Below are 15,783 nucleotides of genomic sequence, written 5' to 3'. Positions count from 1 at the left end.
GTTAAAAAAACTCAGAAAAGAATTATGTTAGTGAGGAGGTAAACAAAACAGCTTCCATGAGAAAGTTTTCTCAGTCAATAAATTCATTAGAGTCACATGTCTCCCAGCATCCTGCTTCTGGGCAGCCTTGGGTTAAAGTAGCTGTTGGATCCACGTGTGCCTAGAGGGGCAGATGAGGCATCTGGACAATTGAATTAAAAAGGGGATGGGGAGAATCTGATGGCTCCTGTAAAAGAGTCAACCTGAGATCCTGAGGCAAATCTGTTGCTAAGGGACACATCCTCTAGAGTGTTCCATGGAGTTGCACTTGAACTCGCTTGTAGTCCAGGAGGGAGTGAGGCTTGTGCTCCTCCTGCCACAGCCTCTTGAGTCCTTTGGGATTCCAGGTTGTAATGACAGGCCCAGGAGTATTCTTCTCTCTCTTTTCTCCTCATTTCCTTCTTTCTTTATCCCTCATTCTATGTTTTTCTATCTCTGTGTCTCTCTCTTCCTTAGTATACCAAGAAATAGTCTGCAATGTTACATTTAAACGCCACCCCCCACACACATACAGGGCAGAAGCAGTCGGATCTCCTAGGTTCAAGGCCACATTGACCCACATAGCCAGCTCCAGGATACTGAGGTCTATAAAGAGATCCTGTCTCAAATAAGTTTCAAACACAAAGCAAATAAATGAAGCTTAAAATCAAACAAAAACCTGTGAGCCCGAGTTAGGATCCTAGCAGCCACATAAAAAGCTATATTAATTATGAAGCTGTTGGCCTTGCTTCTTACTGGCTAGCTCTGACTTAAGTAATTACCCCATAATTGTTAATCTAAGTATTTCTCTTACTGGAGAATAGTTCCGGGCTTCCTACCCCCATGGCGTTACATCTTGACTCCCTGTGTTTCTCCTACCCATAGTCCTCCTGGACTCCTAGTTCCACCTATCTTGGTTCCCTATTGGCCAACAGTGCTTTATTGACATAATCACAGTACTTCCCCCATCAGGGAAGGTGCTCAGAGTCCTAAGGGTACCATGCAGAAGTGCCCAACCCCTGAAGCCCGATACTGCCCTGTCCTGTGAGATGCTGAGTTGATCTGGGACCCTGGTCCCCAGGAAACTCTCCTCTCCTGGGTAGCCAAAGTGTCAACTTGACTAGGTTCAGAATCCCTTAAATTGCTGTTGAGGCATGCCAAGGTGTGTCTTGAAGTGTTTTCAAAGAAAACTGAAGAGAAGACCCTCACTGATTGTGGGCGGCACCCTCTCCATTAGCTGCAGGTGTGGGTGGAGTAAAACTAGGGGAAGGAAAAAGCCAGCAGATGCTCAGCACCCAACATCTTCACTTTCTGGTCCTCCCTGAGACAATACATTTCCCTTGCTGCAGGCTCCTACTGCCTCGATGTCCTGTTCAAGTGATAGTGTTACCCAGTCTTGGTGTGTGGTACTACTAAATATTTCTTTGAAACACACTGGAACACAGAGACTAGTGGGGGAGTTGTACATTCAAGCCTGACTGGACAAAATATGGTTGATATTGTCTTTCATAAAGGAACAAATCTAGGTACACGTTAAAGAGAATGGCATCTGCTAAAATAAATATGACCTACTAAAGGAAGCGGTGGGACAAGAGAATTGCATGTCTGCATTAGTTCTCTCTGTGACCAAAATCCCTGGTGGATTTGGCTTAAAAAAGAGTGAGAACTTGTTTTGTCTTGTGTGGGGCATGTGAGATCACTTCAGTTCACAGCCTGGTGGGCCTGCAGTGGAGAAGGAATGCACACCTTCTCTTTTCCCCACTCTTTTACTCAGACTTCTTGTCACAGCACACACAATGGCATCCCTACATTGGTGTTCCACCCAAAAACCTTATATCCTCATAATCACCCCAGAGGGGTGCCTCATTCTCCCAGTGAGATGAATCCAGTCAAAGAGGAAAACGGTCAGAGGATACAGACAGGCAACTAAGGACCACATGATTTGTAGCACGAACAATAACAGACCCAGAGACTTACATTGGTGTTCAAGCTTCAAGGTGAACTCGAGAAAAGCAGAGCAGCAGGGCACCAGCTCTCACTCTACCTCAGGCTGAAAGGTGATCCTGGCTCCAGTAAACCTCTGACTGCTGCCTCTCCTCAGCCTGGCTGGAGAATCCTGAGTCTTCAGTGCCCTTCTACCCTCAGTGTGACTGGAGAAGGAATCCTCATCCTGACTACTGAAGACCCTGCTCCTATCTTTTATACCCTCGAGTGCTGGGGATAAAGGTGTGTGATCCCAGGTACTGACGCCATCTTGGTGAGAGCTGTTTCTCTTTAGGACTGGACCAATCTTGTGTAGATCTTGGAAACCTTGGACTCACTCAGATCCTTCTACCTCTTAATCCTGAGTCCTAGGATTAAAGGTGGATAACATCACCTCCTAGCTCTGGGATTTAATGTGTGTATCACCACTGCCTCATCTCCATAGCTTGAGGCTGGCATTGCTTTCTGAATCCTCAGGCAAGCTTTAATAAATCATGAATAATATATCTGTACCATTGTTCCTGATGGTTAGACTTGAGAGATATTTTGAGCAAAAGAATGGTTTGGTAATTGTACAAAAACCTCTACTACAGATGGAAGGTCATGTGCTTTATTGTGAGGAAAAGAACCTCCAATACCAAGGGACTTACACGGGAACCCAGCAAGGTAAATGTTTATAATAATTGAAGGTATAAACATCCAAGCTTTCCTTGTATAGAATCAAAAAGAAAGCCAATGGAAAATCACATAAAATGCTCTGTGAAGCACATTTTAGAACACTAGTAACGGCTCACAAACAAGCTTTGAATGGAAGACAGTTGTGTCCACACAATTCCCTTGCACTAGGAAGGTCACTGTTAAACTTCAGCATTTTCTTATATCAAATTGAGGTGGATTATAATAAAGAAGGTAGCCCGCTGAATTAGTGCAATAGCTGAGCTACCACTTCAAAACTTGAAGGTAATGTGTGGATTTATTTTACAAATGTATAAATAAACAAATAAAAAACTAGTTCTACCTACATTATCTGACCTAGAAATGAATGTGAGAAGTGTGTGGTGAGAAAGGGTGGGAAGAGCTGGAGGACAGAAGAGAATTCTGGGACATGATAGAGTAACTCATAGAAGTCAGTGCCTCAGCCAGAGGCTGCTATGTGTCTGTGCACCAAGGCACAGGAGAGCCTGGAACCCATACAGGGAAGGGACTCACAAATGAGAGGTAGAAGGACATGGAGTCCAACATGCACCACTCAGGCAGCTCAGGAGAGGGGGACCAAGGGATGAGGGGTCTTTAGAAGGACAACCTGGCTGGTCAGCACAGAGGCACAACCTCTGAGTGCCATTCTCATTCAGACCACATCCATCGTGCTAGAAGCACTCATAGCAGCACAGCATTTTAAAATGCACCATTGAAAGGGCTCAATGAGAAACACCAGAAACAGACAGCACTAAATCACAGAATATTATCAAGACAGCCTGAAACTCAGAGAGACATGCGGAGTGTGGGTTCCAACAATGGGGGGGGGGTTCTTTATTCTTTTCACGTAGACCCAGAGATTGTGATTCTGTAAATCAGAATTCCATCAGGCTTTGGGACTGGGCAAAGGTGGTTAATGTGACAATTCTAAATTTACTTGGATATGCTCAGGGTAGAGGCAAACTTGATTAGTTAGGAATCTCTAGAGAAACAGAACCAATGTGATACGTGTGCCTGCAGGTGCGTTTGGTATATGAGTTGGCAAACATGATGATAGAGCAAGTCCAAACCTGCAGTGGGCCAGCCAGACTCAAGATGGTGGATGGTGAGTGTCCACTGTGAAGGCTGTGCCACTGAAGGTTCTCTCTGGCTCAGGGACTGTCCCCAATTGCTTTACATGGATGTCACAAAAAGACTGACCAAAACACTCTTGGGGAAGGAAAGGGTCTATTGGCTCACAGGACACACTCCATTGCAGAGAGAAACCAGGGTGGAGCACTGGGCAGGAACCTGGAGGCTGGAACTGAAGCAGAGGCCCTGGAGGGATGATGCCTACTGGCTACATATTCATGACCTGGTCGCTATACTTTTGTATGGAACTCATGTAAAGTGCCCTCTGCTTGCCCCACCTGCAGTGAACTGAGCTCTCCCCTCTTCACCAATCCCTTATTAAGAAAATGTACCACAGTCTTCCCTCAGCTCTGTCTTATAGAGTCATTTTCTTAATTGAGGCTCTCTCCTTTGAGGACTCCAGTCTCTGTCAAGTTGCCATAAAACAAGCAGGAAGTGTCTGCATGGGACTAGGGGTCTCCATGCAGCTAGGGGTCCCAGGTGGTAGAATGCTGGGCTAGCCTGTGCTAAGCTCTGGGTTGGATCTCCAGCCCCTCAGAGAACTGGGCATGGTGATGTAATCCCAGCACAAGAGGAGCTAAGGAAGGAGAACCAGGAATTCAGGGTCATCCTCAACTACAATTGGGTACGAAGACTTCTTGGGCTACATGAGACTCTTCTGAGAGAAAAAGAAAGGAAGGATGAGAGGCAGGGGAGGAGGGAGGGAAATGCTGACAGACACAGGTGTTCCCCATGATCTGGGTGGGATGAAATGAATCTGGTCTGAGGCTCTAAAAAGGAAAAGGACACACAGAGCCAGTCTTCAGGACACAGGTGCTGTCCTCACAGGGCTGCTTTGTGACTGCCCTGCTGTGGCCTCAGAAAAGTGAGGAGATGGGCTGAGGAGATGGCCCCTTGGGCAGTCACACTCCAGGCCAAGGACAAGGTTAATCAGAAGCCCCAGCTGCCCTTGCCAGAGTCAGTCACGTTTTTCATGATCTTGATCTCAAACACATGAGCTGGCTGTGCTGGATTTCTAGGAGAAGCTTAGCCAGGTGTGTGTTCCTCAGCTAACCCCTAAAGTTTGCTTCTAAACTGTAGGGCTCCATGCTCTTGTCAACATCTATCTCCCAAAGTATTTACATGACAATTCACAGCATAGCAAAATTACAGTTATGAAGTAACTACGAAAATAATTATTTGGTTGGGGATACACCACAATATGAGGAACTTGTATTAAAAGGTCGCAGCATCAGGTAGGCTGAGGGCCGCTGTCCTAGATCCAGGGGATTCAACTAGGTTCATGATGGAGACGTGTTGGAGAAGTGGTGATGAAAATGATTCCTGGGCGTTTGTGCTGCTTCCAGGAGAACTCTGTACGGGCTAGGCTGAGCATACAGGCCACCTGGGGAAGTCCGGCAGCTGTTTCTAGGGATTTGGGCTCCTAGCCTAGCCCGAGAAAAGTAGGTTTCTCATTCCTCATTTTCCAGGCCCCTGCTGCAACCTGTGGTTAGTTCTCTGTCTGCCCCTGCAGGACTGCATTTTAAGGATTCCAGCAGCTCCTTGTGCTCCTCACTATGGCTGCTGCTCCCCTGGGGCTACCCCCAGTCAGGCTTAATTGGGAAAAGCCTGGTTACTATAGGGATGAGAACCAGAGAATCTGGAAGGTTTTAAGCCTGCAATTTACTCCCGACCATCCAACTCATAGCAACGTGAGTTTTGGGGCACCAGGGAGGCTGTATCCTGACCTTGTGGGTAGTCTTGGTGTGCTAGGGTGTGTGTTGGGGTAGATTATCACTCTGAATACTGCTCTGGGCTCTGGGTTTCGACTAAAATGGAACCCCGGAAGCTATACTAATCTTTGATGTTGCAGGAAGAGCTTTTCTAGGTAAGAAAACAGCTCCCCAAGTACCAGGGATGTCAGTTGAGGGCAAAGTCCTGATGTAGGTGTGACAGATACTTTGTGTCCTCTGCCTGAAGGGTGTTTGGTCTTACACCTGGGACAAATGACTGAGGTGACAGTTAACATATCAACATGGCCTCTGGTCACCATGTTCTCCCAGCATGCCTAATTGCCTACCTGTTTCGGGGAATGGCAGACTTGCTTGCCCTCTATCCTGAACTGTGCAGCCCAAGGCCTGAGCCCCAACAACCAACTTTCCCATCGCAGCCCACCTACTCTGGTCCTTTCCTATATAGCTCAGCCATTTTGTCAATGCCATTACATGACCCAGGCCACCCCACTTGGTCCTCATCCCATCTCCCCCTCTCCTGTCCTCACTTGGCCAGGCTCACAGTCATCTTCACTCCAAAGTCACCCAGATGTCTCCATCTCTGCCTGTGCTCTCCCTTTTATCTACAATAAACCTTCTCCTCCTCCATACCTAGGAGCAGTCATGTCCTTCCTTTTTCATCCTTTTTCCCCCTCCATCTGGGGCCAACTGTGATATGTTATTGAACCTCAGTTTGTCCCAGTTTGGAAACTAACAAGGGGATAATTCATCTGTAGTACCTCCAAAAAAAGTCTTCACATATATATCTATTTTTCCATAAACCTACACCAAATACATTATGGAAATTTTTAAACCAAACATTTTCAGTTAAAACAATAAAACCCAGAAAAGTATTCTGTTAGTGAAGATGTAAATGAGAAAGTTTGTGCAGTCAATAAATTCATTAGAGTCACACTGTCTCCCATCATCCTGCTTCTGGGCAGCCTTGAGTTAAAGTAGCTGTTAGATCCACGTGTGCCTAGAGTGGCAGATGAGGCATCTGGACAATTGAGTTAAAAAGGGGTGAGGAGAATCTGGTGGGTCCTGTAAAAGAATCAACCTGAGGTCCCAGGCAAAGCTGTTGCTAAGGGACACATCCTCTAGAGTGCCCCATGGAGTAGCACTTAACTCACTTGTAGTCCAGGAGGGAGTGAGGCTTGTGCTCCTCCTGCCACAGCCTCTTGAGTCCTTTGGGATTCCAGGTTGTAGTGACAGGCCCAGCAGTGTTCTCTCTCTCTTTTCTCCTCATTTCCTTCTGCCTTTATCCTCTTTTTTCTAATTCCCTCTCTCTCTTCATTAGTATACCAAGAAATAGTCTGCATTGTTACATTTACACACACACTCACACACACACAAACACACACACACACACCTACAGGACAGGAGCTGAACTCTAATTTCAAGACCACATTGGCACAAATAGCCAATTCTAGGCTCACCAGGTCTACACAGAGATTCCTTATCAAACAAGTTACAAATACAAAAGCAAATAAATCTTAAAAACAAATAAAAACCCGTGAGCCAGAGTTATGATCCTGGCAGCCACATGGCTCTGATACCCATAACTTCAGTGCTGTTGGAGACAGAACCTTCTCAGTGAGATCTCAAAAAGGATCAGGAGGTTTTTTTCAATCAGTGGCCTCAGCGGTAAGCTGTTCATTTTTCAGGCTCTGAGGACTTGGGAACACTCCCTGGGCCACCTTGGTGCAAAGCATCCAGAGACAATGGAGTTTCAAGTAGAAAGTCATTTACTACAAATGCAGGTGACACGACAATGTGGGTCCCTGTCCCTTCTTTGCTATCCTCCTTCCTTCCAAGCCTAAAGTCAAAATACCCACAAGGGATAGACTCTCAAAAATTGTAAGGATAACAACCAGGACAGTGACCTTCCACAGTGTGACAGGTCAAGAGAAATGCAGGAATTCACAGGAAGACAGGAGGACACAGTAGGGAGTCTGTGACATGCTCTCTGCTCTGTGGTCTAACTGGCATTTGGTTATAGTTTATACTGGCTGATTCCTTTGTTGTTTTTTTTTTTCCCTTGGTTTTTCAAGACAGGGTTTCTCTGTGTTACAGTCCTGGCTGTCCTGGAACTCACTATGTAGACAAGTGTGATCTCAAACTCAGATCAGCCTGCCTCTGTCTCCTGAGTGACAGGATTAAAGGCAGGCAACATCATGACTGGTTATGGCCACCTTTTCACTTTGTGACTTTCTGTGCTGGCTAAGGTTTCTGTTTGCAGTTATTGAACGCACTTGAAGCTCACTGTCAATACTTCATTGCATTTATTTGGTAAAGCCATCACCCAGGGCCCTGGTGTATGTGTGCCAGCATGTGTTGTGTTGATGAATGTTCAGGTGACTAGCTCTGTCATTCTCTACATTATGTCCTGAGACAGCATCTTCCACCAAATGTAGAGCTAGTCTGCCAGTCAGGAAACCCCAGTGGTCCTCCCATCTCAGCTTTCTGCAGCCCTGGCACATGTATGACCGTGACTTTTACATGGGAGTTGGAGATTCACACTTAGGTCCTCATGTCTGTGCAGCTAGTACACATAACCTATGGGGCCATCTCTGCAGATGTCTCAGCTTTCAAAGGAGAATTTTTACACCTTTGGAAATTGTTGAGACAGAGTCTCATGTCCAAATCGAGCATCTGTGAAAGGCGCTGTGTGTCTGGAGACTGTGGCTACTGTGTGGGAGAAGCTGGGGATGAGCAGGGATGGGCAGAGGGAGGACAGGGTCAGACCAGGCAGAAGAGCAGCAGACACCCCAGGTCCTGGGAAGACAGAGGTGTTGGAGACAGGGCTGTGACAAGGATCTTTGGAACCTTTACAACAACAACACCAAAAAAACTTGCCCAGCAGCCAGGCATGATTACTGGTATGTGTCCCTAATGTTCCTCTCCCCTCTACTCCATTCAGCCTGATGACCGTTTAAGTGTCAGGTTGTTGCAGGTGGGCGAATGCTGCCTGGGGCACCCTCCTCCTATGTTCTCATGTTTGGACTGTCTCCCCATGACATGGAAGAATCTTTCTCTGGAATTATACAGCGGGTCAGACGCAAGGTTGTGGATAATAGTGGAACATGACTGGGTAAGTGTGTGCTGCCTCCCAGTGAAAGCTGCAGCAGGTGGGTGTCAGATGCAAATGCTTTTCATCCTCTCTGACCTCCAGGAAGGTTTTTTCCTCCCCTTCATCCATACTTTGTGTCTTTCACATCACGCATCTCCTTCCCCCTCATTTTCCTGTCCCTTGCAATGTATCTCCTGTCATTCAAACCCCTTCCTCTAAATAAAATAAAATTTAGGATAAAAAAGAAGAGGCAGGATAAGGAAGTATTGGCCTCATTGGGAAACTGTAGAGTGACACAGGGAGTCATACAGTAACACTTTTATCCATATATGTTTACTTGCAAGTGTTCATTGCAGAGACTCATTGTCTGGTTTGAGGCATTTGCTTTCTGCTACACTCTCCATGCTGGGCTCTCACTGGAATTCCTCTTGGTTATCCAGCCGGTGCCCTGTGTAGTGGAAATCCTGCAGCTTTGTGTCTGCAGTTTCTCTACCTTCAAGTGCTCTCGCAGATCACAGATGTGGTAGATGTTGGGGAGGACCAACAGGAAACCCTTGTTCTGGGCCTGAGTAGGGGCAGGGTTGCTCAGCATGCCAGGTCTCCCTTGTCCTCTCCCATAGGCTGAGCTCTCCAGCATTGCCCTGGCTAGGTCACCCCTTGCAGAGATGAGCAAGAGACGGAGCATATTGCACTGGTTTTCTTTCCTCAGGGTCAGATCTCCCAAGCCTGCACTCAGGGCCGTTCTTCTGTGCTGCCCAGGTGTGGCAGAGGGGACACTCTCCTGAGAGCTGCAGCTGATGAGGGGCAGGAACAGCTCTCCCAGGGAGATCCCTACCCCTCCATCTACAAATCTTCCTTCAAGGGATCTAACAGGGTCATATTTAGTGGACGATTTGGGGAGTGTTGTTGTGTGACAAAACCTTTCCTTGGGAGACGAAACATAAACATATTCTAACCCCAGGTAGGGAACCAAAAATAGACCAAAATACAGATATTACTAAGTTCATCTATGTGAAGCAATGAGTTTCATTTGAGTCACTTACAGGAATATAGGTGAGGGTGAGGGATCACTTACAGGAATATGGGTGAGGGTGAGGCATCACTTACAGGAACAGAAATGACTCAAAGACAGCTGCATCACCAAAGGACACCCAGCACTGATGACAGAAGGCTCACAAACCTGGGACCCTGGAGCACACTGCACAGCCTGCTGGCAGCTCAGCAGGTTGGAGAGTGTCCTTTCCAGGTGCCTCAGATGGGCTAAACCCCTTCCAGGAAGCTGTCTGGTTTCTGATTGGCTGGATCGCTCCTTTTGTGTGAGAAATTTGCTGCTTGGTTCTGCTTCCTGTGGCAGGGAGGGGCCTAGTGAATCTGGTCAGTTTCAGGGAGTTCTTGAAGATATTTTTGTTGTTGACCTCTCTATTTCAGGAGGCTACTAATACAACAGAGTGGAGACAGCATGGTGAGGGAGGGGGGTCTCCGTGCACACCTGTGGGTATCTGTGCACAGTGGGGCAGCTGTGGAAGTAATGCTCACCCCTCGCTATAGAATTCACATCCCCTGATCCCCTTGTGCCCCCTTCCCCTCTGTGCTGCCTCAAGTGTGAATGGTCATTGTCTTAGAGTTGGGTAGATGTGTGTCACCAAGGATCCTGATGGCTGTTCCCTCTTCTGCAGCTTGGAGACAGAGAGCAACTGGAACTAGAGATGGGGAACAAAATTGGTAAGACTGGCACCTGAAAGTTCTCTCTCTGTATAAGAAGAAGGTGCTGGGGTCTCTCCCTGGGATTTCCTTGTGTGGTCACCTGTCACCCTTCTCCTTTGGATATATGTGCTGTGAGCTTACCCAACAATAAGCACAGAGTCACCCTCAGTTCTGGAAACAATTCCATGTGTCCAGTGCTCCAGGTCACAGCTAAGAAAACAGACTTTGGGTATTGGAATGCAGGTCCTGAGACAACAGAGCCCTGGGACTGCAATGATGGGACTAGAACCTAGTGACCTTGTCTCTCCAGTTTAATCATGGAGTGCTGCATGGTGTTTGCCCAAGAGAACCTACACTGGGCATCTTCCCCACCTTGGAAGCAGCTCTACCTGTCTGAGGAGAGAGTGGTCCAGGGGCAGGGCTGGAGCTGGACTGGCTGGAGCACAGCCTTTGGGTCCAGCACCCAGTTCTGCAGGGATTCACTAAGCAGTGTCTCCTTGCTTGGTCCTCTCTAGGTCGAGGCATCCATTCATTTCCCAGGCGCATGCACACTCGCTGAAGATTTTATGATTCTGCTTCTCTGCGTATTCCCCAAGTTTCCAGTTTCCAGTTTCTACTGCGTGGCCCAGCCCTGAACTTCACATGATCTGCTTCTGTGAGCCTGGCTGTCTGTGTCCTGAGCCTTCTCACTTCCTGGGTACAGCTGTGACTTTCTTGTCTCCTTTTGCCTCTGAAGCTGAACTTACAGATTGTCCTTCTAAGGACCTTTCATCATTTTGAACTGCTCCCCTGGACTCCCAGTACAGCATGCCCCTCGGGTGACTCTGATCTGGAGGCACCTGTGGAGCAGGTATGGATGGGGACTCCATGCCCTGTGGATCTCTGAGCTAACAATGCTGGCTGGAAGTTGACCTGGAGCTGGGCAGAGGACTCTGTGCTCCGTGCTTGAAGGCACAATGGGATGTGCACAGGGAGCATCTGGTCACTTCTCCCACGTGCTCAGGACTTGGCTTCCAGAAGTGATGCTGACCCTAATCCCTAGCCATACTTGTTTTTAACTAATTAAACTTACTGCTTTTACTTAAGCTCTTTGCTTGCCTGGTCTGCCTTTATCTGGGTTCGAAAGCATAAACTGGAAGTTGACCCCCAAGCATTACAGGAGCACTGTGTGACCTCTTCAGGACATTTCCTCACTGGGGAATGGTTCCTGGTCCATTTCAGCAGCAGGATACCTGGGGAAGGTCTAACAGGGAGGCTGTGTGGGAGCTGGGTGAAGCTGTGCTGGGCATAGGATAAGATGCTGTGGCTTAACCTGGAGGGAGGGAGAGTGGTCAGTGACTGACAGAGTCAACACAGGAGCCACACTAATTCACTACAGGCCAGAGGGAGAAAGTGTCCTTGCACATGAAGACACCAGATGTCAAGGGAGCAGCACAGAGGGGACAGAGGCCAGGTACTGGGAACATGTCCTTCCTTCAGCTGATCCACAGGAAAGAAAGGCACTCCCTCTGACACAATTCACAGGAAGAAAGTGTCAGCAGATGGAAGCTGTAACTTTACAGTGTGAATCTAGAAAAACCATTATAGGACTGTTGTCCTTAGCTTAGTTGGTCACAAACTGACTTACCATACACAGTGCTCTAAGTGGATCACTCAGTATTACATGATCAGGGTTCAAAATAGATGTGTCAGCACATGCTGGAATCCTAGCACTTGAGATGTGGAGGTCAGAGAATCAGAAGTTTCAAGTGATCCTTGCATATGTCGTGAGTTCAAAGCCAGCCTGGGATACATGAGACCTTGAGGTTGGGGCATGTGTGTCTGTGTGTGTGTGTCCTTCAAGACATTGTTTCTCTGTATAGGCCTGACTGTTCTGTTCTGGAGAGCACTCTGACTTTGAATTTTCATAGACCTGCCTGCCCCTGCTTTCTGAGTGCTGAGATTCAAATTAGGAGCCCCATCTCCAGCTGAGAGCTTGTTTTTTAAGACAATATTTGTAGAAAATATAGACAAATATGTTTATGATAATGTGCAGGAAAACAATTCTAGGCATATGTTAAAGAGAATGGCATCTGCTACAATAAATAAGACCTTGCAAAGGCAGTGGTGGGACAGAAGAATTGGATTAGTTCACTCTGTAACCAAATGCCTGGGGGAAACGATTTACCAAAGAGTAAGAACTTTTTTGGCTGGGGTGGAGTCCTGTGAGAAGCACTAGAGTTCATAGCCTGGTGGGCAAGGGAGTGGAGAAAAAACACACACCTCTTTTCTTTTTCCCACACCTTTATTCAGACTGTATGTCCCAGCACATGGGATGGCAGACCTAATGGTGCTCACCCCAAATCCTTGTATCCTCCTAAACACCCCAGAAGTGTGCCTATTCTCCCAAGTGAGATGAATCCACTCAAAGAGGAAAACATTGAGATGGTTGGAGAGAAGAAACCAAGGCCCACTTGATTTGTAGCAGGAACAATAACTGAGGCTTACATTGGTGTTCAAGCTTCAAGGTGAATTTGAGGAAATCAAAGCAGCTGGGCACTAGCTCTCATACTACCTTACAATGAAAGATGATCCTGGCTCCACCAAGCCTCAGACTGCTGCCTCTCCTCAGCCTGACTGGAGAATCCTGAGACTTCAATGTCTATCTGCCTCAATGTGGCTGGAGAAGGAATCCTGATACCTATTACTGAAGACCCTGCTCCTATCTTTCATACCCTTGAGTGCTGGGGTTAAAAGTGTGCGATCCCAGGTACTGAGATCATCTTGGTGAGAGCTGTTTCTCTTTAGGACTGGGTCACTCTTGTGTAAATCTGGGTGACCTTGGACTCACACAGATCCTTCTTCCCCTTAACCCTGGGTTCTAGGATTAAAGGTGGATAGCATCACCTCCTAGCTCTATGGCTGCCAGGATTAAAGGTGTGTATCACCACTGCCTGATCTCCATAACTTGAGGCTGGCTTTGCTTTCTGAATCCTCAGGCAAGCTTTAATAAATCATAAATAATATATCTGTACCATTGTTCCTGATGATTAGGCTTGAGAGACAGTTTGAGCAAAAATATGGTTTGGTAATTGTACAAAAACCTCTACTACAGAGGCCATGCGCTTTATTGTGAGGAAAAGAACCTCAAATACTATTGGACTTACCCGGGAACCTAGCAAGGTAAATGTTCATAATAATTGAAGGTGTTAACACCCAAGCTTTCATTGTATAGAATCAAAAAGAAAGCCAATGGAAAATCACTTTAAAAGCTCGGTGAAGCAGATTTTAAGACACTAGTCAGGGCTCACAAACAAGCCTTAAATGGGAAGACAGGCTGTGTTGCGCACTACTCCCATGAACTCTGCAGTTCTTTTTCATACCTCAGCTCCTTCTTTCATCCAGCAGACTGGATTATAACAAAGAAGCTGGCCCACAGATTTAGTGTACTAGCTTCAGATACTGGTGTATCTTTATGGAAATATATGGATTTATTTTCAAAAATGATGTAGAAGTACAACAAAAGTAAACAAATCAAAAAACATGCACCACTCAGGCAGCTCAGGAGAGGGGGACCAAGGGATGAGGGGTCTTTAGAAGGGCAACCTGGGTGGTCAGCACAGAGGCACAACCTCTGAGTGCCATTCTCATTCAGACCACATCCATCGTGCTAGAAGCACTCATAGCAGCACAGCATTTAAAAATGCACCGTTTAAAGGGCTCAATGAGAAGAACCTAAAAACAGTGAGAACAAAATCACAGAATATTATCAGAGACAGCCTGAAACTCAGAGAGACATGCGGAGTGTCGGTTCCAACATGAGGGGGGGTGGTTATACTTTTTATGTAGACCCAGAGATTCTGATTATGCAAATCAGAATCCCATCAGGCTTTCAGACTGGGATAAGGTGGTTAATGTGAGAACTCTAATTTTACTTGGAAATGTCAAGGGTAGAGGCTAACTTGAATAGTCAGCATACTTCAGAGAAACAGAACCAATGGGACATGTGTGCCTGCAGGAGGATTTGAGATTGGAGTTGGCACACATGATGATAGAGCAAGTCCAAACCTGCAGTGGTCCAGCCAGACTCAAGATGGCGGATGGTGAGTGTCCACTGTGAAGGCTGTGCCACTGAAGGTTCTCTCTGGCTCAGGGACTGTCCCCAATTGCATTACACGGATGTCACAAAAAGACTGACCAAACACTCTTGAGGAAGGCAAGGGTCTATTGGCTTACAGGGCACACTCCATTGCTGAGAGAAGCCAGGGTGGAGCTCTAGGCAGGAACCTGGAGGCTGGAACTGAAACAGAGGCCCTGGAGGGGTGATGCCTACTGGCTACACCTTCATGACTTGTTCACTATTGTATTGAAGCTAGATAACCTGCCCATGGCTTGCCCCATGTACAGTGGACTGAGTCTCCCCTTGCCATGAATCCCTAATTAAGAAAATGCACTACAGTCTTCTCTCAGCCCTGTCTCCTAGAGTCAGTTTCTTAATTGACCCAACCTCTTTCAGATGACTCTAGGCTTTGTCAAGTTGTCATAAAACAAGCCAGAAATGCCTGCATGGGGCTAGGGGTCTCCATGCAACTAGGGGTCTCAGGTGGTAGAATGCTGGGCTAGCCTGTGCTAAGCTCTGGGTTGGATCTCCAGCTCCACAGAGATCAGGGCATGGTGATGTAATCCCAGCACTAGAGTAGCTGAGGCAGGACCAGGAATTCAGGGTCATCCTCAACTACACATTGGGTCTGAGGACAACCTGGGCTCCATGAGACCCTTCTGAGAGAAAAAGAAAGGAAGGAAGAATGAGAGGGAAGGGAGGAGGGCGGGAAATGCTGACAGACACAGGTGTTCCCCATGATCTGGGTGGGATGAAAAGATTCTGGCCTGAGGCTCTCAAAAAGGGAAAGGACACACAGAGCCGGTCTTCAGGGCACAGGTGCTGTCCTCACAGGGCTGCTTTGTGACTGCCGTGCTGTGGCCTCAGAAAAGTGAGGAGATGGGCTGAGGAGATGGCCCTTAGGGTAGTCACATTCCAGGTCAAGGGCAAGGTTAGTCTGAAACCACGCAGCCCTTGCAAGAGTTAGTCTCATTTTACATGACCTTGATCACAAACATGTTAGAGGCAAAGGCTTGAAATCCAGAAGAAACTTAGCCTAGGTGTGTCTTCCTCAGATAACCCAAAGCCTCAGCTCTAAATGTGTGGTTCTCCATCACCTTGTTAACATGTATCTCCCAAAGCATTTACTTGAAAATTCACAACAGTAGCAAAATTACAGTTATGAAGTAGCTACAAAAATAAATTTACAGTTAGGGATGCACTACAACGTGAGGAACTGTATTAAAAGTTCCCAGCATTAGGTAGACTGAGAGCCAGTGTCCTAGATTCAGGGGGTTCAGCTAGTTTTCTGATGGAAACGAGTTGTAGAGGTGGTGATTAAACAATTC

The 15,783-nt window shown here is 47.0% G+C and overlaps 1 protein-coding gene across 1 annotated transcript; it reads left to right on the top strand.

The window, feature by feature from the left end:
* Positions 1-5,265: 5,265 nt before the first annotated feature.
* On the top strand, positions 5,266-11,441 carry LOC110340570 (protein TCL1B2-like). The gene is made up of 4 exons (XM_040743350.1): positions 5,266-5,519; positions 8,503-8,673; positions 10,329-10,374; positions 10,872-11,441. The coding sequence occupies exons 1-4, from the start codon at positions 5,385-5,387 to the stop codon at positions 10,913-10,915; spliced, it is 396 nt and encodes a 131-aa protein (XP_040599284.1). The 5' UTR covers positions 5,266-5,384; the 3' UTR covers positions 10,916-11,441.
* The last annotated feature ends 4,342 nt before the right edge of the window (positions 11,442-15,783 follow it).

Source organism: Mesocricetus auratus, unplaced genomic scaffold (assembly GCF_017639785.1).
Source record: "Mesocricetus auratus isolate SY011 unplaced genomic scaffold, BCM_Maur_2.0 Super-Scaffold_15014, whole genome shotgun sequence".
Taxonomy (NCBI): Eukaryota; Metazoa; Chordata; class Mammalia; order Rodentia; family Cricetidae; genus Mesocricetus; species Mesocricetus auratus.
Note: the sequence above shows the minus strand (reverse complement) of the source record. Positions and strands in the feature narration are given on the sequence as shown.